General features: G+C 45.0%; 1 protein-coding gene across 3 annotated transcripts in view; it reads right to left on the bottom strand.

The window, feature by feature from the left end:
- Positions 1–17,412: 17,412 nt before the first annotated feature.
- LOC119962096 (rho GTPase-activating protein 15-like) overlaps positions 17,413–23,939 on the bottom strand; it is a 992,501-nt gene continuing 985,974 nt past the window's right edge. For all 3 annotated transcript variants that reach the window (XM_038789949.1, XM_038789950.1, XM_038789951.1), the window contains one exon: positions 17,413–21,128. In XM_038789949.1, the coding sequence (XP_038645877.1) occupies positions 20,945–21,128 (184 nt within the window). In that variant the 3' untranslated portion in view covers positions 17,413–20,944. The remainder of the gene's footprint in view (positions 21,129–23,939) is intronic.

Here is a 23,939-nt window from a genome sequence, read left to right as displayed (position 1 = left end):
TAAAAGAACACATGTGTTGAATCAGCAACGCACCCAGGCTCTTTGCAAAGTGACTGCTATGCTCTGGAGTAGCTCTTTCCTACGTGCATGTATCTTTATTAAACTATGAGATGTTATGATAACGAGATTTCATGCTCTGGCATTTCCACTGAGCTGCAGCATTTTCAGGTTGTGCTTCATGGGCAGAATTCAGACAAATAAATGGGAACTCAAGGTTGCACAGAAGCGACTTTGAGAGATGTTAGTTCCCGTAAGCATCGGTCTTCATTTGAGATGACCAGATTGTGGAATTACTCCTAATATATGTGCATCAATTGTACGGTGACAGTTTTCTTTGCAATCTTAAATCATTTTCATTTTTGGAACCAATGTTGTGTGCGCAGAGCATGCCTTTGGATATTTGGCACGTCGTGGTGCTAACTTCCTGTCTGCTGGTGCTCATCTCAAAAATGGCACTTTTTATGCAGGATATGTCAATGGATTTATCTGAAGCTCAGATAGCAGGTTGGAGACACAAACCTTTTAAGTGTTGGCCTCTTCCCAGGCAGCATCTTTAATCAGGATGGGGTCTGATTTCCCCTCTCTACATTTGAACAATAATGGCCTTTTTTCATTGTAAATTTCTGAAGCCTTTGCGTCTCATACCATAGTCTTGACATATAATATAAAAAAAGCACTTCAATCTGACCGTTGTGTTGTGCATTTCGCCTAAAATCACCACAAACATTTAAATTGCATGAAAGCAGACGTGCCGCATAACATTGATAACATTCGTGAAGATTAACATCAATTTGGTTGATTGTAATTCTCACCGACTGCTAAAGAAATGGTACTCGAGTCTTTTTTCAAAATATAGTGATCCAGCATATTTGTATTTCAGCAGTAATAATGTGTAGTCTTTGTTGTTCCACCAAGATCTCCAGATTTGTTTTGAACTTCTGGCAGCTTTAATTTTGCAACAGCCTATTCCTTAATATCTTTGCTTGGGTCACAGGCAATTAAAGTACAATCTGGTATTTATAGATTAGTCTTGTGAAATGCTTACATTAAAAAGTTCTGTGTTATTGTAGCTCATATTTCTGTAGTGACCTCAGTGAACTCACTAATTACTTACTCCTTCCTGCCACCTTTTTGATAGTGTTCATGTTTTGATACATTTTAAGAACAGGATTTTTGTTGGCAGCCATTCAATATAAAGCTGGCAACTTTAGAAATTAAGGTAAAACAGGGCGAAGAATTCAAAGCAACAGATTAAAAATTATAATACAGTTGATAATGCCGGTTCGCAGAATGACAGTCTCTAAATCCTGCTTTGCGATGATAGATGCATCCTCTCTGCAGGAGGATTGTAAAGGGATGTATATTCTGACGAGTTCAGAAGGTGGATTGGGGATCCCTTGAAACAAGAATGTTCCATATTTACAGTCAAGAAGAAAGTGGTGAGCAAGGAAGTTATCGGGAAGGAAGAAAGTTTCTCTCCTGCACCACCTCAGTAAAATAGAGTGTGTCAGATAGATTGACGAACTTCGCCACCAGATTGTGAAAGAAGTAGGCAGTTGAAAATAATAATCTTCTCAGATTCCAGTGATAATGCATCCTCTGAAAGCATAGCAGCTCGATCACTAAAGAAAAATCAGACAGATCAGGTCAGAGATGAATGACAACAACAAAACAAGTGACCCTGCCTGTCCATCATTCTGTTCTGCCACTGCAAGCTTGAATTTGGGAAACGCAAGAAACATTTGATACATTATGGAAACACTGGAATTATGGACCAGCATCGCAGCACCGATATAGAGCAGGATCGAAACAAGCAATCCTATTTGTAATGATGGAGACTTGAGCCAGATTTAGTTCAATTTGATTCACTTCTCAACTCCAGACTTCCACTTTTCAAGCTTTGCCAGCAGACAATAGGGCTCATTCTGCATTCACAATTGGGAGCTTTGCTTCTAGGGACAGTGGCAAGAAGGATTGGTGCTGTTGTGTCATAGGTTGACCTCTCATTCATAGAACAAGACAATCATTAGCACCCATCATTGAGTGCTAGGAGTGCACTTCACAAGGATTTCCAATTCACAAGTATGTTAGCATAGGTGCAGTGAATGTTTGTCGGAAGTATGCAGAGCAGGCTGAGCATAACGTCAATAGGTATGCAATGCTTACTCAACAACAGCAGTGCCATATTGGAACTCAATGCACCATCTTAATGATCTCACTTAGCCTCACACAACTGAACACATTCAGCATCAGGAAGAAAGCCCCATCAGCATTTATTAAAGGAACCGTCAATTGCTTACCGGCTAGTTGTTGGCTGATTTCTTTAGTATTTGATGCTATCTGTAGTTTTTAAAGTTGCAAAGGTGCTGAAGAGGCTTTTGCTGACTTCAAGGCCTCTGCACAAACCACATGCTCCCAAATATTAATCTCCTGGATTCCAGCATGCCTGGGAGAGTGAACAGAGGGCATGCAAAACAGGACACAGTTTTGGGAAGAGAGAGGAGCAGCAGGAGAATCATAGAATACGCACAGTAGAAGGAGGCCACTCGGTCCATCAAGTCTGTATCGACCTTCCGAAAGAGCACCCCATCAGGCCAACTCCTCGGCCCATCCCTACAACCCCATCTAACCTTTGGACACTAAGGGGCAATTTAGTCTGGCCAATCCACCTAACCTGCACAGCTTTGGACTGTGGGAGACACGGGAGAATGTGCAGACTCCACAGAGACAGTCATCGAAGGCCAGAATCGAACCTGGGTCCCTGTGAAGCAGCAGTGCTAATCACTGTGCCACCCTGCCACCTTGGCTCTCAGTGGGAGGCCAAATCTGCCTGAGGTGTACATGGACCAACTCTCCAATCTGAATTTAGTAAGGAACAATGAGTGTGACATGTGTTTCAGTAAGGGCATGTTCACCAGAATCTGCATCCTCAGAGCACAACAAGGACCTCAATGTCAGTACATTTTTTTATTCATTCATGGGATGTGGGCATTGCTGACTATGTATTGCCCATCCCTAATTGCCCTTGAGGAGGTGGTGGTGAGCTATCTTCTGGAACTATTGCAATCCACATGACGTAGCCAGCCACAATGCCGTTGAGAAAGGGGTTCCTGGATTTTGACCCAGCGACAATGAAGGAATGGCAAAATAGTTCCAAGTTAGGATGGTGATTTGCTTGGGGTGTTGGGGGGGCGGGGGGGGGGGGGGGGGGGGGCGGGGGGGCGGGGTGTTGGTGTGTGTGTGGAAACTACTAGGTGATGTTATTCCCATGCATCTTCTGCCTTTGTCCTTTAAGGTGGTCGAAGTCAAGTGTTTGGAATGTACTGGCAAAGGAGTTTTGATGAGTTAAGAAGGTGATCATGACAATGAACTGATGCACGATCAATTGCACAAAAGACTCAGATTGGTACAACTGTGGCTTTATTGCAGTCAGATGCGTGGCCTCCTACTGCAGCTGGCGAAATAGCAGGTCAGCGGAGGACACGCATATTTATACGGCTCCTTGTGGGCGGAGCCAGCCGGCAGGCGCTACCGACGAACCTGTAGTACAGGTCCTACCTTACATCCCCTAATACAGTGTACAGTGGTTCACCACATGAACTTTAATATTTCTGTCTCAGGCTGGAGCTGGAAATGTTTTCAATGTCTCCCAGATTGTCACTCACTGTTGGGTAAGGCAGGTCTATTGAAAGTGAGCCAACAACATTTAATTCTTCCTCACCAGAGACCAACAGGTGGATGAGCACTTTTCTAGATTGCTTGTTTCTTGAGGATGCAGGGAGCCATTGACTGCACTCACATTTCATGTCAACTGTGCTGGAACTGTAGCACTGCTGCCTCATGGCGCCGAGGTCCCAGGTTCGATCCCGGCTCTGGGTCACTGTCCGTGTGGAGTTTGCACATTCTCCCCGTGTTTGCATGGGTTTCGCCCCCACAACCCAAAAAGATGTGCGGGGTAGGTGGATTGGCCACGCTAAATTGCCCCATAATTGGAAAAAATGAATTGGGTACTCTAAATTTAAAAAAAAACTGTGCTGGAACTGAAAGACATTCTACTCCGACACAGACCGATGGGCCGAAGGGTCATTTCTGTGGTGGAAACCTCTATGAGTCTATGACTGTCAGTGCTCAGCTGGTGTGTAACGAAAAGCAATGAATCTTGAAGGTCAATGGCTGGTTGCCTGGCAGCAATCGTGATTCCTTTATTTGCTGGCACACTGCTGAGCCACTGCAGTTGAGTCACCATGGCAAATCAAAGAGTGGCTAATGGGCATCAAGGGCTATCTGCTGATGAATGGCTGACGACTCCAGTTGCTCAGGTGGCTTGCTCAGGTGGGCAGCATGAAAGCCATGCAGACACAGAAAATGTGATAGAGCAGACCATTGGTGTTCTGAAATATCTGCATCCTGCACATCTCTAGAGGAACTCTGCAGTAGTTGGTGGCACGGGTGTCAAGGTTCGTGGTGATCTGTTGGATGTTGCACAACTCCGTCACCATGAGGGAAACATCTCTTATCACCAGCTACACTGTGAACAGCCTAGGAACATGAGTAGGAAGAGGGAGAGAATGAAGAGGGGAGGCAACCTCGAGAACCCCTTTTTGCCTGGACTCTTTGTGAAGAACTCATTTGAGTGGGACATAATTAACTACAATTCCCCATTCACCAAAAGTTATATTCCTTCTGTCACTAACCATGTAGCACAGTGGTTAGCACTTTGGCTTCAAAGCACTAGGGTCCCAGGCTCAATTCCTAGCTTGGGTCACTGTCTGGGTGGAGTCTACACGTTCTCCCCGTGCCTGCATGGTTTCCTCCGGGTGCTTTGGTTTCCTCCCGCAAGTCCCGAAAGACGCGCTTTTAGGTAATTTGGACATTCTGAATTTTCCCTCAATGTACCCGAACAGCCGCCGGAATGTGGCGACTAGGGGATTTTCACAGTAACTTCAAGCCTACTTGTGACAATAAAGATTATTATTATCAGCGTCGGATTGGTCATCATTCAAAAATAAAAGGTAACATAAAATAAACATCCAATGCTAATTTAGAAATGCAAACATGTCATATTGTTTACAAAGATCAGCTAATCACCGTTGGGTATTTCTTAGCTCCTGTCTTCTGTGTGCCTTTACCTGTCCGAGTGCTCCTAAGCAGTGCTACCCCAGTGACTGCAAAATGAAATGTTGCTGATTTTCAATGGAAGAGACTGCCTTGGAGGGCAAACTTCGAGCAGCTCAGGACCCTGAAGTGGTCAGAAACATCAAAGTGATATTAGCAGACACATTATTAATGCAACCGTACACATTTCCCTGTGATCTATTTTACCAAAAGTATTTTAAATGGATTTAACAGTCCTCTAAAATATGGGCCTGAGGAACGCTATACTTGCTTTAAGGGTTTGCTGGCTAATACTGTGCATCTGCATCAATTGTTTCTCGACCCCAGACTTCAGATTCCAACATTTAGAAACATAAACAATTTCCTGCTTTGTTTCCTCTTTGCAAACTGTCCTTGAGAAGCTTACGAAGGGCTGGACAGGAACTTGTGGTAAAATCACAGATTTGTTTCAAATGTGCTGGTATTTCTTAAGATTACTAATTTAGCTACTCATTTCGGTCACTGATTGCTTTCTGTCAAGTATTTTGTCTGAAGGGCATTATCATGCTAATTTTAAATCTTCCCTTGTACAGGAACGAACTCTTTGAAAAAGGATTATCACCTCCGCTGCCATAGGTGCTAGTTTTGCCTGGTGTACACTTGTACAGATGAATATTGTTCCAGCATTTTGACATTTATATTTGTCAACTGCATTGCACTCCTACCTACCCAGCCCGCCACACAATTAACCTTTTGAGGACAAGATTTCCCTCTGTCATATTTATCATCAAATTTCTTTTTGCATAGGATTTCTCTGAACGCTGTTCTGTTCAGTCCAGTTTCCCAGATTGCTGTAATTCTCTACCCTTCTATCGGCAGCTAGAATTTGTTGAACAAATAGGGAATATTCATATGAAAATTCTGTGTTTTTGTGTCATCCTTTGCTGAAAGTTCCAGATGATAAATAAATACTTTTAAAAGGAATTCCTTTTAAACAATGGAACATTTATGGTCAGAGGCACATCTTTCCTTTTGGACCTATTTTACTTTACAATGTACACGTGTCGATTTCTGATCAGTTACAAGAATTCGCAAGCAACCAAACAGTACTGCTTGGCTGATTCAGAGGAAAGAGAATGGATTTTCATCCTCAAGGCGGGTATCGAGAATTGGGGAAATTCCAGACTCGACCAGCCCACCTGAGGCGAAAGTGTTTGCAAGGGCAGGGTTTTCATTATAGGGAATGGGTGCGGGCTGGAGGTGGGCCAGCTGACCCAGAGAAAAAGGTTGCAGGTAGCCACAGGGGTTATTTAAAAGGCCTGCCTTTTAATTGGAATTTGGCCCAAGTTGAAAAAAAACAGAAAGGCTCTTCACCCCTCATCTCTCATACCCCCTTCACCCCCAAACACTCATCATGCCTCATCCATTCCACATCATGCCCCCCACCTATTCACTCTTGTCCCTTATGCTCCCATGCCACATTATGCCCTCCAACAACCCACATGGTCCCTCATGGCAGCTTTGCCAAGTTATGCCCCACCACTGACTTCCATAACCTCTCATGGCCCTTATTTTAAACTGTGGCACTTCCATGCTGATTGCCTCACTATACACTGTATAGAACTAATGTTTTTTTATTTTATTTTTTTAAATTTTAATTTTTTTTATAAATTTAGAGTACCCAATTATGTTTTCCAATTAAGGGGCAATTTTAGAGTGGCCAATCTACCTACCCTGCACATCTTTGGGTTGTGGGGGTGAAACCCACGCAGACACGGGGAGAATGTGCAAACTCCACACGGACAGTGACCCAGGGCCGGGATTCAAACCCGGGTCCTCAGCGCCGTAGGCAGCAATGCTAACCACTGTGCCACCGTGCTGCCCTAGAACTAATGTTTTTTAAGTATAGTTTTTTTAATTCATTAAAGGTATGTGGGCTTCACTGGCTAGGCCAGCATTCATTGCTATCCATCATTGCCCTTGGCCTAGCTGCATGAGGGTTGGTGGAGAGGCATACCTTGGCATGCAGCCATGAAGGACCATAAGGATTGTTTGTGGGGGTATACTTTGGCTTCGGTTATGATCAGACCTTTTCAACTTACCTTTTTAAGGTTTAAGGTTCCCTCATGTGGACTATGGTTCACAACAGCTCTGAGATGCCATGAACCATGACTGATTGAAAACCTAGCCCGACTCCACGAAAACTGGAATTAGGATAGGCCTATCCCTGCAATGGAACTGGCCAGGTTGCAGGGTGTGGCTTTTTGTCCAGACCAACCCATACCCTTTAAAGACACTCCTGAGAAATGGAAACCCCAGGAATGGGGGTTGAGAATCCCGGAATCTGGTTCCGGCTGACATATTTCAAGGGCTTCTGAGTCAACCCTACTCTGTGAAAGTCCAGCCCAGGATCATTAGCTGGGAGAGAATGGAAAGAAATTCTGAAAATAAATGATCTGGGTGTTATAATGAATACAACTCACAGTACTTTGATGCTGTTTTTCTCCTGGCAGAAACCTCTCAAAGTTCCAGCCGAATAAAAGCGGCACCTTAAAAATTGAGCTTGGAAATTTGCATTCTCTTATCGGCATAACAGTGAACAATATTTCTTCTCTGCAAGAAGGATAATATTGTAATATTGTAATAAAAGGTAATTTGGTCATTCTGAATTCTCCCTCTTTGTACCCGAACAGCACTGTAATGTGGCGGGTGGGGGCTTTTCACAGTAACTTCATTCCAGTGTTAATGTAAGCCCACTTGTGGCAATAAAAGATTATTATTATATATTGCTCAGTGTTAACTAGATAACTATAGATGAAAATTCCATCCTACTGAAAGCAAGTTTCAGGAATATATCGCAGATGAGTTGTTTGCAAGGCGAAAAGCATTCTGAGTTGGTTGGAGTAATAAAGTGCATGGAGGTAACTGAATGAAATGAACGCTTTTTGAACTCCAGAACAGGATGTGAAGTGGGTGGTGCTGTTACTGAGAGTATCTGAGCACTTCTCTAACAGTTCATTGTATAGTACATTGTGTTCTCATTTCAGTGATAAAATCAGAAGTTATGTTGAGTCAGAGGACTGGGTCCTCAGTCCTGTCCCTCCAAAGCGTAAAGAGGATATTACTCTGAACCCATAATTCACACCATAGTGAGTTTCCTAATTACAGGAAGTGGTTTACCCATTGGGTGGAGGTGTGGAGGTGTGGGGAGGGGTGGCTAAGTGGAAGATGGTGGTGATGAATAAGCTCAGGTTGTTCTTAATAATAAGCGTTATTCTCACAAGTAGGCCTACATTAACACTGCAATGAAGTTATCGTGAAAAGTCCCTAGTCACCACATTCTGGCGCCTGTTTGGGTACACAGAGGGAGAACTCAGAATGTCCAAATTACCTAACAGAACGTCTTTTGGGACTTGTGGGAGGAAACGGGAGCACCCAGAAGAATTCCACGCAGACACGGAGAGAACGTGTAGACTCCGCACAGACAGTGACCCAAGCCGGGACGTGGTGCTGTGAAGCAACAGTGGTAACCACTGTGCTACCGTGTCGCCCCGTTCTTACGCATATTACAGTACTGCACATATTATGGTTGTGTAATCACCCTGAGAAATGGTTGATAGCGTGCAACACCATATGGGCAATAGAATGTGGCTGGAAGGAGATCAATTAACAGTTGAAACTGAGGGAAAAAAAAATTTAACAAACAAAACCGCTGACTTTATTTTTCTCGAGCTATCCATAAATATGGGTCTTTTTTGAATTTTATGATGTGTTTCATTTTCTGAAACCCCAAGTTCCATATTAGGGTTTTAACAATCATTATGGTTGGATTCATTAGCCAAGAATCTTATATTGAGGTAGATAAATTAGAATTGGATTAGTTCTTTTTTTTTGGACATATCTGTAAGCAAAACATGCAATTTGAAGGAAGACTTCGAGAGTGAGTATTGCTGCTCTGGTAAAATAATAGGACTGTTTATGCAACAATGGAGTTGGTACTGTTACCGTGGTTATAGATACATAGAAGATAGGAGCAGGAGGAGGCCTTTTGGCCCTTCGAGCCTGCTCTGCCATTCATCACGATCATGGCTGATCATCCAACTCAATAGCCTAAACCTGCTTTCTTCCCATAGCCTTTGAATCCATTCTCCCCAAGTACTATATCCAGCTGCCTCTTGAATATATTCAAAGATTTAGCATTAACTACTTCCTGTGGTAATGAATTCCACAGGCTCACCACTCTTTGTGTGAAGAAGTGTCTCCTTATGTCTGTCCGAAATGGTTTACCCTGAATCTTCAGACTGCGACCCCTGGCTCTGGACACACCCATCATTGCTAATATCTTCCCTGCACCTACCCTGCCTAGGTCTGTTAGAATTTTATAAGTCTGTATGAGATCCCCCCTTATTCTTCTGAACTCCAGCGAGAACAATCCCAACCTAGTCAATCTCTCCTCATATGACAGTCCCGTCATCCGTGGAATCAGTCTGGTAAATCTTTGCTGCACTCCCTCGAGAGCAAGAACATCCTTCCTCAGAGAAGGAGACCAAAACTGCACACAATACTCCAGGTGTGGCCTCACCAAGGCCCTGTGTAATTGCAGCAACACATCCCTGCTTCTATACTCGAAGCCTCTCACAATGAAGGCCAACATACCTTTTTTACCAGATGATTGGAGGGAGGCGAATGTTGTTCCCTGTTCAAGAAAGGGAATAGGGAAATCCCTGGGAATCAGGGATCATTGAATTCTTTGAGGATGTGATGAGACACATTGCTGAAGGTCGGGCAGTGGATGTGGTGTATGTGGATTTCATTAAGGCATTTGATAAGGTTCCTCATGGTAGGCTCATTCAGAAAGTTAGGGGGTATGGGTTACAGGTAAATTTGGCTGTCAGGATACAGAATTGGCTGGCCGAAAGAAGACAGCGAGTGGTAGTGGATGGAAAGTATTCTGCCTGGAGGTCGGTGACCAGTGGTGTCCAGCAAGGATCTGCTCTGGGACCTCTGCTCTTTGTGGTTTTTATAAATGACTTGGATGAGGAAGTGGAAGGGTGGGTTAGTAAGTTTGCTGATGACATGACGGTTGGGGGAGTTGTAGATAGTATTTAGAGTTGCTGCAGGTTACAACAGGACATTGACAGGATGCAGAGCTGGGCTGAGAAGTGGCAGATGGAGTTCAACATTGATAAATGTGAAGTGATTCATTTTGGAGAGGGTACAGAGGAGATTTATCAGGAAGCTGCCTGGACTGGAGGGCATGTCTTATGAAGAAAGGTTAAGGGAGTTAGGGTTTTTCTCACTAGAGCGAATAAGGCAGAGGTGGCTTGTTAGAGGTGTACAAGGTGATGAGAGGCATGGATAGAGTGGATAGCCAGAGACTTTTCCCCAGGGTGGAAATGGCTGTCATGAGGGGATGTAATTTTAAGTTGATTGGAGGAAAGCATAGGGGAGATGTCAGAGTTAGCTTCTTTATACAGAGAGTGGTGGGTGTGTGGAATGCATTGCCAGCAGAGGTGGTAGAGTCAGAGTCATTGGGAACATTTAAGCGATTCTTAGACAATCACATGGACAGCAGTAAATTGAAAGGGTGTAGATTAGATTGATCTTTGATTAGGATAAATGGTCGGCACAACATCATGGGCTGAAGGGCCAGTACTGTGCTGTACTGTTCTATGTTCTATACCATTATCACAAGTAGGCTGACATTAACACCGCAATGAAGTGACTTTGAAAATTCCCTAGTCGCCACATCCCGGCGCCTGTTTGGGTACACTGAGGGAGAATTCAGAATGTCCAATTCACCTAACAGCACGTCTTTCGGGACTTGTGGGAGGAAACCGGAGCACCCGGAGGATTCCCACGCAGACACGGGGAGAACGTGCAGACTCCAGACAGACAGTGACCCAGCGGGGAATCGAACCTAGGATCCTGGTGCTGTGAAGCAACAGTGCTAATCACTGTGCTACTGTGCCGTAGCAGTCCGTTGTAGAAAATAAGGCATTTAGGAACTCTCTAGTTAGTTAATGAATGGACATTAGCACAGTATGATGTGATGTCCAGTAGAAAATCTAATGAGTTTGCATACTTAACACATCTAGTGCAAATGACTTGGTTTTGTATCAATGACCGATAATCAGTGAAACCGCTCATTTCTGCGCACATCTGACAGCCCATAAATTTCTTCAATAAGTGACGTGCCCCAATAATAATCTCCTCTACTCTTAGGTAGCCCCTCAAGATTGAGGGTGACATGCCTTCGCTCTGGTTCAATGGGTCAATCAGCCCAATAAGCAATCTGCAGGCTCTGCCACATGTGGGGCAGGTGAGGTTAAAGGGTTGGACAAATGGGTCTTGTGGAAGTTTCTGTGTTCCCTCCAGCACTGCGACATTGTTGCTCTTTTAATAGCCAACCTTGTAGTTATGTGGCCGGGTGGAAACTGGAGGTTTTTCTTCCGTGTGGCAGGTTTTACATATCTTGGCATTCAGTCCCAGGAGGTATTAGCAAAATATTCTGAATCTGCACTTTGAATTCTTCCTCAATTTCATTTTGTTTTGGCCAGAGAAACATGGCGTGCAAATTATTTCTGGCCTGTCTAGGAAAGCAAGGGTTAAATCCAAATTCAAACCATAGAAAAACATTCTGTACCTTTTACATGGTAGACTGGTTACAAGCATCAAATCAGACTAAAGAGTGTCATGTTAATAAGGTTTATCATATCACTATGAATTCTAAATCATGTTCAGCAATGCCTGTTTTAATTGCATTAAACTAACAATATGCTCTTTCCACTAATTAGGCCCTTTAGGAATGTCTACATTAAAGTATCTTTAATTTTCCTATGCACTGCTCATAAAATAAATCACAGATTCTCCCTATATGCTCACGCGATTCAACCGAAGGCTTTTGAAAATATGCAAAATTGAAAAGACCCCTGTTTAGGTGTTATTAATTTATGAGGTTTCAGTTCATATGAAAAAAGAGGAGATTAGTTTGTACCTAGTGAGATTGCAAAGCTCTAATGTGTCAGAATTGATGTGCTTTCCAGCCACAGTCAGGTACTGGAGCATAGCCTTCTGCAAGAGAGATCTGTAGAATCCAAGCTGAAATAGATACCTCAACAATGTAAATATAGAGCAACACATTGGGGAGAGGATTACAAGGTTGGTAAAATGACACTGTAAACTGCAAAAATAAGCTCAAGTTGTTTATGCGTGCAATTTGAACCTTGAGCTTGTGTTACTGTCTTTAACTTCCTCCTGCTTAATTTCACTTTTTATACTTGATATTGCTTTGCTTCTTAATCCTTGGATGGTGTAAATCTTCAAAGGATTGACAGTATTCAGATAGGACTGAGATCGCCCAGCGAGGTGATGTCACTGAGTGCTGTAATCTTTAAGACAAGAAAAAGTGTGAGATGTTGATCACCTGACCAGTGGAAGTGTGTTACCAGAGAATACTTTTATAGCCAGAAAAGTCAGTGCAAAGTATTAAACTAGATTATGTTTTTACAGAATATTTGCAACCTTGATATCGTGCTGTGGTAGATTCAAGACACACGGGGAGCATGGTAGCCCAGTTGTTAGCACTGTGGCTTTATAGCACCAGGGTCGCAGGTTCGATTCCTGGCTGGGTCACTGTCTGGGCGAAGTCGGCACGTTCTCCCTGCGTCTGCGTGGGGTTCCTCCGGTCCGGTTTCCTCCCACTAGTCCCGAAAGATGTGCTGTTAGGTAATTTGGACATTCTGAATTCTCCCTCTGTGTACCCGAACAGGCCCCTGAATGTGGCGACTAGGTGCTTTTCACAGTAACTTCATTGCAATGTAAGCCCACTTGTGGCAATAAAAATTATTATTATTAGATTGAGTCTGCAGGCCTTGGAGGTTCAACTAAAACGTAGAGCTTTATTTAATAGATGTTAACACTAGAGGCTGCGATGTTAGGTTGCCTGTTTGACCACTCAAACGGCCGATGGCGTCATCTCCGATGACATGACCCAATCGTTCTCTTAAAGTACCCTGTTTAGCTACAAGGCTGCTTGTGAGGAAACACCAAAAACATAACGAATACACAACATTTACTCCCCCTTTAAATTTAAGGTTCATGGCACAATAAACCGTATAAAATTAACAATCAGTTAGCAAGATGAACAATCAATCAATCAATCAACAACAGTCAATACATCGGATGGTCTGGATACGTGGTTCTCTGTGTGGTGGTCAGCGAACCTCGGGCATCTGCTTTTTAGTACTTGCTGCAATCTCTGGTGTCTTTGGCTTGGTGTGAGCATTGCCAGTGGTTATGTTAGCCAGAGTCAATGGAGGGATCTGAGGTTGACTCAGTGTTTGATTCCCAATTGAGGTGCTTTGTTCTCCAATTGGTTTTGCTAGCGTCAGGTTCTTGGGAAAGTCCAGGGGCGGGATTCTCTGACCCCCCCGCCGGGTGGGAGAATCACTGGGGTTCGGCGTGAATCCTGCCCCTGCCGTCCTCCCAATTCTCCTGCCCTCCCAAAAACCGGCATGGCGTGAGTCGCGCCGCCCGCCTTGGGGAATGGCGGGGTCAGGCGCGACTCAATGGGCGCCAGGGCCGCCCAAATTCTCCGGCCTGCGATGGGCTGAAGACCCGCCCGCCTGTAGCCGGTCCCGCCGGCATAAATCAGAGTAGGTCCCTTACTGGCGGGACCTGGCAGCGCGGGCAGGCTCCGTGGTCCCTGGGGGGTCGCAGAGGTATCTTGCCCCGGGAAGTGCCGTCACGGTGGCCTGGCCGCGGTCGGGGCCCAACGATCCGCGGGTGGGCCTGTGCTGTGGGGGCACTCTATTCCTTCTGCATCGGCTGTTACGGTTCTCCGCGATGGCTGATGCGGAAGTGAATCCCCAGCACGCGCTGGCGCCCCTGTGCATGAGCCAACTCACGCCGGCCGACAGAGGCCCTTCGGCGCCAGTTGGTGTGGCGCCAGGCCCCTATCCCGCCGGCCGGCGGGGCGCAAACCACTCCGGGACGAGCCTAGCCCCTGAAGGTGCAGAGGATTCCGCACCTTTGGGGCGGCCCGACGCCGGAGTGGTTCACGCCACTCCATCCCCCCGGGACCCCCTGCCCCGCCAGGTACGGGAGAATCCAGCCCATGGTCTTTTGGCACAGTTAGATTTGGACTCTGTCAGTTCTGTCTCTGGCAGTTTGATTCTAGTACCCAAAAGTTGATCCGTATGTCTTCTTCATATCGTCTCAGGTATATATGGTGTAGGAGACCGGTCCAATCTGTGCTAAGATGGTAGCAGGAATCCACTTTTCACTTGTGGTGTAATTTCTTGGCAGAATTTCTTGACTCTGGTGAAAAACTCAACGTTCGCCTTGTTCTCTCGCCACATAACCTGATCCTGCTGCTTTTTCTCGACAATTTATTTTCTCTCGACAGATGCCCCAGATGAAATTCTGTGCAATTGCTTCTCGGTTTCTGAAATTGACTGTGCAAAGTATACACACGTAACTCAAATATTGCAATCTGTATATTCAAATCCAATCAGTTCCACTTTTATATCACTTGATAATCTACTAATCTAGAGCAGTTAAACATTAACATTAGCTGCCTCAGCTGTGAGTCATTCCAGTCTTGTTTCTAGTCTTATATGATTAACTTTTATTGAACATAAAATTAGTGTTTCCCCAAAACTGGGAAGAGAGATTTAGTCATGTCCTCACTTCCTTTTATCGTGCACGTTCCAAGTGACCATTTCAAATGCATTTTCACGTCAGAAGGGAGGGTCATGCTGTGATAGAATTGCTGTTTTAAGGATTGTCAAGGGATTAGATATAGTAGACCTTGGTAAGTTATTTTACCTTGTCTAGAACAGTAAAATCAGAAGAAAGGTAAATTTCATAGAATTTACAGTGCAGAAGGAGGCCACGCAGCCCATCGAGTCTGCACCAGCTCTTGGAAAGAGCACCCCACTTAAGATCACACTTCCAACCTATCCCTGTCACCCAGAAACCCCACCGAACCTTTTTGGACACTCAGGGCAATTTAGCATGGCCACGTCACCAACCTGCACATCTTTGGACTGTGGGAGGAAACCGGAGCACCCGGAGGAAACCCACGCACACACGGGGAGAACGTGCGGACTCCGCACAGACAGTGACCCAAGCCGGGAATCGAACCTGGGACCCTGGAGCTGTGAAGCAACTGTGCTAACCACTATATTACCGTGCTGCCCTAATTAATCAGCAGAAACAATAGTGCGACCATGGTCAATCTATGGCACAGGGTCCTGACCGAGATGGTTGAAGCAATTAGCATCGATTCATTCAAATGCAAATTAGATAGATTTCTTTCAGAAAATAATTAGCTGAATATTCTGGTGAATGGCAATCACCATCGCATTGCCTCTCCGCTCCTATTTTCTTACCTTAATCTGGATCTCCACATTTCTCGTCCAAACTTCCAACCTTGTCCTGCTGAGAAATGTGGAGGGTAGTTGTTTCCGGAGTCCTCCCCTCGGAGTGTAGGATTGTCGGGGGAAGCGAAACCATTCTTCTAATGTATGGCACTATCTGCGCGAGGGCATTCGGTGGGTGGGGGTGGCAAGTAGTCAGAAGAGGGTGAGGTGGGGTCAGGGAGTAGTTGGGTGATTCGGAGGGTAGTCGGGGGTGTGGGAGTAGTTAGGGATGGGGAGATTGGGAGGGAGATAGTCAGAAACGGGTGGGGTTGAATCAAGGAGTAGTAAGGGGGTCAGGAGGGTAGTCTGGTGTGAGGAACTAGTTGAGGATTCGGGAGGGTAGTCGGTGATGGGTGTCCGTCATGGGGGGAGAATCGGGTACTCAAGGGCTGGTTTGAGGATTAGTTGGAAATAGTCAGGAGGTCAGGTGGGTATTTGAGGGTTGGGAATAATGGGAGGGGTGGGTAGTTAGTTGGGTGATTGGGGGTGGTGGAGATATAGTCGGGAATGGGGAGGGTGGCCGGGGAGTGGGAATTAGTTGGGAGAGTGGTGGCGCTAGTAGGGTTGTCAAGGAAAGGTCGGGTGGGTGGTTGGCGGTTGGGTGGGTGGGGGTGCGTTGGGTGATCGGGTGGGATGTTCGGAGGGTCCAGTGGGGTGTGATGGGCACCACCAGGTGGTGGTGGGGGGAAGGGGGTTGTTTAGTGGTATAGTTACCCAGGCATTAGCACTGCTTTTAATGTTTCTAACATTTCCTGGGTAACTATTCTGCTAAATAGGTTGGAACAATCCAAAGTCTCCGATTTTAACTCAGACTTTCGGAGGGTTCCAGATGCAGGAAATTACCAATGAATGTTCAAAATTCCCAGACAATTCCTGTGTAGTCAGTGCATCGGGACCTCTGAAGGGTCCATGGTGCATCTTCAGGGGTAACTCCAGGGTACACCCATCCATGTAAATCCCCTGGCTTTAACTGCCGATGCAGATGTAGAATGGTCGGGTCCGTGGCCATGCGTGTGCACGCCGGCGGCCAGCGGCGGCCGCGCCGTCCAACATGGCACCGGCCACACGCGGACCCAGCCTGCCAAAAACTGTCCCCTGTAATTCCCCCAAACCACCCCTCCACCATTCCCCCCAGTTCCTGCCGAAGCCCCCCCCCACCAGCGGAAATGCTCCCCCCCCCACCCCCCGACTGTGGCGGCACTGGGCACAGTCCTTAGCCGCCATGACAAGTTTACGAACGTTGAGAGGACACACGACCAATGGCGTCGGGAAGTCGGCCCATCGGTGGAGGGCCTTGCGTGGCTTCCTGAGGACGTCCCAACGGCGTGCGGCATACTCCCCAGGTACGCCGCTTTTGAGGGGGCGGAGCATCGGAAAAATGGGCCCCCCCCCCCCCGATTTGAGCGTCAGAAGGGATTCTCCGGCCGATCGCCGAATGTGATTTCCGCGTCATCAATAGGAGAATCCCGCCCTGGGACTTTTCCATCATCTTGCAATTTGTATGCACTTATTTAACATTAAAATAAGCCAAGGAGCAGGTTATTAGGTTGGGTTAAAAATGATGCACAAAGTGCGGCATGTGGTGTAGTGGATAGCACTGGCACTGCGATGCTGCGGACCCGGGTTCGAATCCCAGCCCTGGGTCACTGTCCATGTGGAGTTTGCACATTCTCCTCCTGTCTGTGTGGGTTTCACCTCCACAACCCAAAGATGTGCAGGTTAGGTGGATTGGTCACGCTAAATTGCCCCTTAATTGGAAAAAAAATAATTGGGTACTCTAAATTTATTGAAAAAAAATGATGCACAAGAGTAAGAGAACAAAGGAGTTGGAATAAAATATTTTCCATTTTAAAAGTAACATAAACAAAACAAAAACAGATTAGATGCCAGATTGTGCAAATGGCTGAAGCAGTTAGGCTTTTATTGTTGCATTCAAAACAGAAATAACATGGTTGAGAAATAAGGCAAAGCTTGGACTGTCATTATTTTCTGGGATAGGAACGCTGGTTTGATAGTTATACATTTTAGTTTTACAATTGAAATGCAAAACATAGGTTGTGGACAAGATAGCACATGTCGATGAAGTCAATATATATTTTGTTTGTGATTGTTACATAAAGTCCAATGTCAGCTAAAGTAAATAAGGCACCTTCTGATGATTCTGGAGCAAACATTGTACATAAAATGTGTTTGTTCCCATTTGCCTCTGAACGTTAAAATTGAATTGTACCACAAAAGGCCAAATCTAGTCATGTAAATCAAACCAGTAACACTGCATCCTTTCCCCTTCTCATAGCTGTCTTTTGTAAAATCAAGTTTAATGATATTATGAAAAAATACAGAAATATTTTCTGCAGTCAGTTTGACTGCACAGTGCACAATCGATGCTGAAGAGCCATTGGAAATGTAATCTGAAGAACACTTTCCCTCACTGTGTTCAAATCTCCACACATATAAATGAATACATGGATGAAGCTGATCCATCTGACCACCTCATTCCATAAAGAAAGAATGAGCTCCACAGTTTCTTATATTATCCCAAGGCTGATTTTTCCAGGAACGAGGCAAATACTGAGCAACACGAATAGCGCATCTTCCCTTCTGTGTCAAGCATGATGTAGCCAAATATGCCAAATCAACTTGATGATTTGAAAGCTCAGAAGATTGCGGGGGTGTATGGCAAGCAGATATTTATAACACATGGAAGACACATTCACAAATGGATGTAATTCAGAGGCAATGTGGAATGTGATCATCAATATTGGCCTTGGGTCGATTTTGCAATACATTTCTGGGTATTGGTGACTTACTGATGAATTCAAGCCTGGTGTGTGTTTTCAGAATAATGTTTGTGAGTGTATCATTTTATTCTAAGTGCTCGCATTAATAATCCAGCCTCAGTGTTCTCTTATTAGGTGAGAGGACAGATAGTTGAACATTACATATCAAGGTGCTTTCCCTGTGGCCAATGTTTACTGGCAGCTTAGAGATTCAAAGATGAAGGAGCTGCGCTCTGAAAGCCAGTGATTCGAAACAAACCAGTCGGACTTTAACCTGGTGTTGTAAGACTTCTTACTATTCAAAGAGAAGTCAGTGGATTCTAATTTCCTACTGCCTGTCAGGTAGTTACCCGCCTCTTCATACAGCACCCCTCTGCAGCATAAGTTTGGAAATCAAATAAACTTAGTGCTGTTGCAAAGACTTGTATTTCTGCTCCAGCAGAGAATGTCAGCTATATATTGCTGCTGGCAATGCTCTTTGACCTGTTCTGTAGACCTCATTGAGCTGTTTGTTAACTCTGCAAGCACGATAATAAATGATACATGGGAACTAAATGTTAACGCAACACTTGGTTCACACCCTATCACAAGGTGTTCATTGAAACTAACATCAGCATGGGCTGGGAATGAGAGCATATTGCTCTTTTGAGTCCACCAACCATGTGTTATCAGTTCAAAGTCTAATTGGTAGGTAGGAAGAAACTTCTCACCCCAGTGAGGGGCAACAGCTGGAACTTGGTCGGACACAAAGCAAACTGACTGGCACGAGGCAAACCTCTGACCGGCTGAATGTGACAGTTTGCTAAAGTGAAAAGGCAACTTGATAAGGGTGAGGTGCCAAATAGTACACGGAAAATCCACTTTCAAAAGGTAATGTATAGTACTTTTTCTGCTTATGAGGCCAGTTTCATTGCTTAAAAAATGTGTACCAATAAAGGTATAGGCCTGAGGGTGTCTCAGTAAAGTTGTATTTTGGAGTATGGGGAAGAAATATACCAAATTACTTTCCGTAAGTCACCAGAATCAGTTAATTAGATAAACACAGGTATGGTCAAATTGGTGCTGACATCCCGGTTGTACTTCATCAAGTGGCTAATTCTTCATTCCTAAACCAAAGGCAGGGAGTATTGATGGGCTGTGCAATCTTTGGGATATGTTCGACCAGCTTAACCCAGTCATTATCCTCTATCAGCACATCTTTGGGCCTGAAAATATGAGTTTTCCAATGTTGCAACCTTCATATTGGACCTCAGACCTCATTTCCATGACATAGATGATCCATGGAGGGTGAAAGACAGCTTACCCAGCGAAGCGTGTTTGACGATTGGGCCAGCACCATAATGGGACTGCCCATCAGGTAGGTAAAGAAGTGGGTAGCAAGGTAGCAAGTAGCTGGGGTCGGGTGGTCGGGTAATCAACAGCTGAGGCAGTGGGATAGGTAGCTGCAGGGGAGGGGGAATCATAAGAGCAGCAGTAAGGTTACTCAGTCCCTCATGTCTGCTACACCTTCCATGCCTGATCTGCATTCTAACCTGCCTTGGCTCCATATGGTTTTCTGCCCCCCACTTTGAGGAGGAGAGTGTGCCACACTTCTACCACCAGTTGTTTGAAGTTGTTTGAATGGCCTGGGGATGGGGGGATGTGAGGAGTACTGGGGAAAATGAGAATATTAACCTGAATGGCAGCTCCCTCATTGTTTTACTGTGGGAATGTAGGGAGAAGCAATCTAGCCTCACATTCAACTAAGTAGATTTTATAAAGGTGGAGCGAGGCCATAGGCAAATTTTATATTCCAGACCTTATAGATGCTGGAAGCCAATGTAGATCAGTGAGGTCAGGGATGAAGGGCGAGTAGGACGTTGCACATGATAGTGTGCGGGCTGCAGAGTTTTGGATGTGTTGCGGTTTGTGACCTAACAACAAGCCAGCGATGATTCTTTGACATTTTAGATCTCATGAACAATCCAGAGGGCCAGTTTGCTGAGAAACCAACATGTTTGTGAAAAAGAGAACAAGATCATTTCTGGAAAATGCCAAGCTGTGAACTAATAGGAAGAAATTGATGGATGAAGAACCAAAATGACTGAACAAAAATTAGGGAGGGGTGGGGGGAAGCTTTTAGCAAAATTCATGTAATTGATACAAAGTATTCACTGGATTGTTCTACTAAAATCGTGCAATTTTAAAAAACCTTGCCCTTCAAAAACAGATTTAATTTATTTTAATTCCTATATAGTTTTGTTGTCTTTAATCATTGTTTGGCCATGGAGCTGTAATTTTGATTGCATCCTGGCTGATCAACAGGTACAAAAAATAATTCCTCACATTTCACTGACTGTGAAAATTGAGGCTGTTTTATCAAGGTTTTGGAAAGCAATTTCAAGAGAAGTCATCGGTTGCCCCTCGATTCGAGGATGGCTTAAGTATGAGTGATTATAAAATGGAATAATAATAACCTAGCCTCAGGAAATTTCACCTATGTGGATTGACACAAATGAAAACACAGCGAGGGAGGATACACAGAGTAACCAAAGACAGTGGTAATGACCTTGGGCAAGCAGCAGAACCACACAGTCTTATCCAAATGCTCACTAAATACAAGTCATCCGAGCACACCATTAACCCGCTGAACGAGGGGCATCTTCACTTCTCCTCATGGTCGAAGATTTCAATGTGCTCTGAGAGTATCAGATCTATTATCTGGTTCTGGTATATCATAAACACTGCCAAGTTTGAGGACTCCTTTTCAGGCCACATAAGAGTTGGTCCAAACACGATGCCTAAACTCTGCGATGACATGAGATTCACCAATGCTTTTGCAATAATCCTGGAATTTAAAAAAAAGAACAGAGAAAAGAAACATGATTAAACTGCAAGTTTGAGTCAGCAGCAAGAATAAATTATATTCCAATGTTTAGTTGAAGCTTGGACTCATAAAAATGGAGACAGAACGATTTCCGCCATTCCAATGTTATATTAGCATGAATGCCGTTCATGTACAGAATGATCCATAACCACAGTAAATCCCTCAAGATGTTGTCTCAACAAAGCTGTTCGACCTCAACCCGGGAGCAGCTCCCCCTCATTTTACCAGAGGAACAGAGATATTGAGCTAAAATTTCTTTTCAAGAGAGGTTTAAACTTACTCACTTCTTGGCACAAAATGCGGTCAAGGAGATCTGAACAATGCGGGTTCGAGACATGGGGGGTTGACATTATTTTGCTAATGTTATTTATCGGCCAGAGATTTATGTTACTGCACCTCTGTGATTTTTTTTCACTTCCTGTGCCAGCCATCCTTATGGTTGCTGATACTGCCAATCAGTGCCAAATTATTATGAGCACATTGCTTTGTGCGTCAGGATCTCAGTTGAGACTGTTCAGACTTTCACCTCAGGTCTTTATAATTGGCTTCGAAAGGAGACATTTATCCTATCAATTTTGCTCCACATTACAACGCTGTTCTTTAAAAGCACTTAAGCGGCTGTAAAATATTTTTCAACATCTTGCAGTCTTGAAAGGTGCTCTATAATGGTGGCAGCACTGCTGCCTCACAACACCAGGGTCCCAGGTTCAATTCCAGTCTTGGGTGACTGTGTGGAGTTTGCATGTTCTCCCCGTGTTTGCATGGGTTTCCTCCGGGTGCTCAGGCTTCCTCCCGCAGCCCACAGATGTGCAGGTTAGGCAGATTAGCCATGTTGAATTGTCCCTTAGTGTTCAAAGGTTACAGGGCTAGGGTGGGGTAGTGGGCCTCGATTGAGTATTCTTTCAGAGGGTCGGTGCAGAAACAATGGGCTGAATGGCCTCCTTCTGCACTGTAGGGCTTTTATGATTCTATGATAACAGAAAGTCTTTCATCTTCTACCTTTTTGTTCTTGGTTTGGACGGAATTACATTCAAATCTCAGACCGTGAGGAAAATTGAACCAACTGCACATTAGCTCACTGTGTTTTTATCAATATTATCAATATATATACCCAAGATAAAAGATGAAATGGTTTACAGATGACATGGTGCCCTAGATTTTACACTGTTGTGCCATACTGCTCTGAATCATGTGACGTAGCAATGGAAACAGCAGTAGTGTTTTCTAGGGAAGTTAACGGATGCATCCCTAACCCATTGTAAACTTTCTTCACCCACGTAAACAGGGAAGTCTGCAAGAAAACAATAGTGGGCCGACAGTATTTATACACCAGGTTTACCAGAAGGATCCAATACTTTGGTCCTGGAGGGAGATGGTACAGAAAGGGGCATTATCCCCTATTCTCAGGCTCTATCACCTTATTTAGGTCTTGGCAAGGCGTTAAAAATAACTTGAACGTTTGATCTGTGAGAAAACTCTGCCCCTTTTAGATGGGACCGCTTCTGGTGTTGCTGCAGGTATCACCAGCATTTCCAGTTAATATCCAGAAGCAAGATTATTTCCACAACCCACAGTAACCAAATACATGGCAGGCAGGATTGGGCTCTGTCTGAGTGCCCATTCTGCATGTTTTCAAGCAGGCATGAGATTATAGAATTTACAGTGCAGAAGGAGGCCATTCGGCCCATCGAGTCTGCACTGGCTTTTGGAAAGAGCACCCTACCCAAACCCACACCTCCACCCTATCCTCATAACCTAGTAACCCCACCCAATACAAAGGGCAATTTTGGACACTAAGGGCACTTTAGCATGACCAATCCACCTAACCTGCACATCTTTGGACTGTGGGAGGAAACCGGAGCGCCTGCAGGAAACCCACGCACACACGGGGAGAACGTGCAGACTCCGCATAGACAGGGACCCAAGCCAGGAAGCGCACCTGGGACCCTGGAGCTGTGAAGCAATTGTGATAACCACTATGCTACCGTGCATAGCGGAGGAAACTGAGTTGGGATCCTGATGAGGTACAACCTCACACCCCTCTGAAGGGATTAGAAACATTCAGCTGAGTACCTTTCAGCATTTGATGTATTTTAAGTAGGAGCTCTTAGAAATTTGAATATTTACACTTAAAAATCAGACTTTTAACATCAGTCTGAAAACATGGCTGAGTTTAGTTTGATAAGAAGTCTACGTAATCTCATTCAGACCCCATAGGTAACCTAAACTTAATGAATAAAAAAGTCTCGGTGGGATTCTCCTCCATTTGAAAGACAAGGGGTGGGATTCTCCGTTAGCCGGAGAATCGGTTCCGACACCAAAATCGCGACATGTGCCAATTTGATACCAAATCACGATGCTCCAGCACCTCGACAACGGCATCAATGCATTCTGGAACGCACATACAGTACACATTGTTTGGCCATCATTAGCCGGCCCGACCTGATGTTCTCCGATGGGCCGATTTCCGACTGCGTGGTTCACTTGTGCTTTTAAAAATCGTGAGACCGGCGTGGCGGCTGCTGAGGGAGGGAGGTGGCGTACGGAAGGTGTCCAACATCGCCATAGTTTTGTGGCAGTTGTGTCGCTGGCCAGGGGGGGCTTCTACCAGGGCTGGGGGGAGTAGCGGGAGGTGGCCGGAAGGTAAGGCTGTGAGGTCGGGGTAGATGGGCAGGGAACACCATTGCCGCAGCCAGCAAGGCAGACATGCAACTACGCACACCATTAACAGCCCGATTTGAACTTAGTGCCACGTGTCGTATAGGTGTCCCC

The sequence above is a fragment of the Scyliorhinus canicula genome, chromosome 2 (assembly GCF_902713615.1).
Source record: "Scyliorhinus canicula chromosome 2, sScyCan1.1, whole genome shotgun sequence".
Lineage (NCBI taxonomy): Eukaryota > Metazoa > Chordata > Chondrichthyes > Carcharhiniformes > Scyliorhinidae > Scyliorhinus > Scyliorhinus canicula.
Note: the sequence above shows the minus strand (reverse complement) of the source record. Positions and strands in the feature narration are given on the sequence as shown.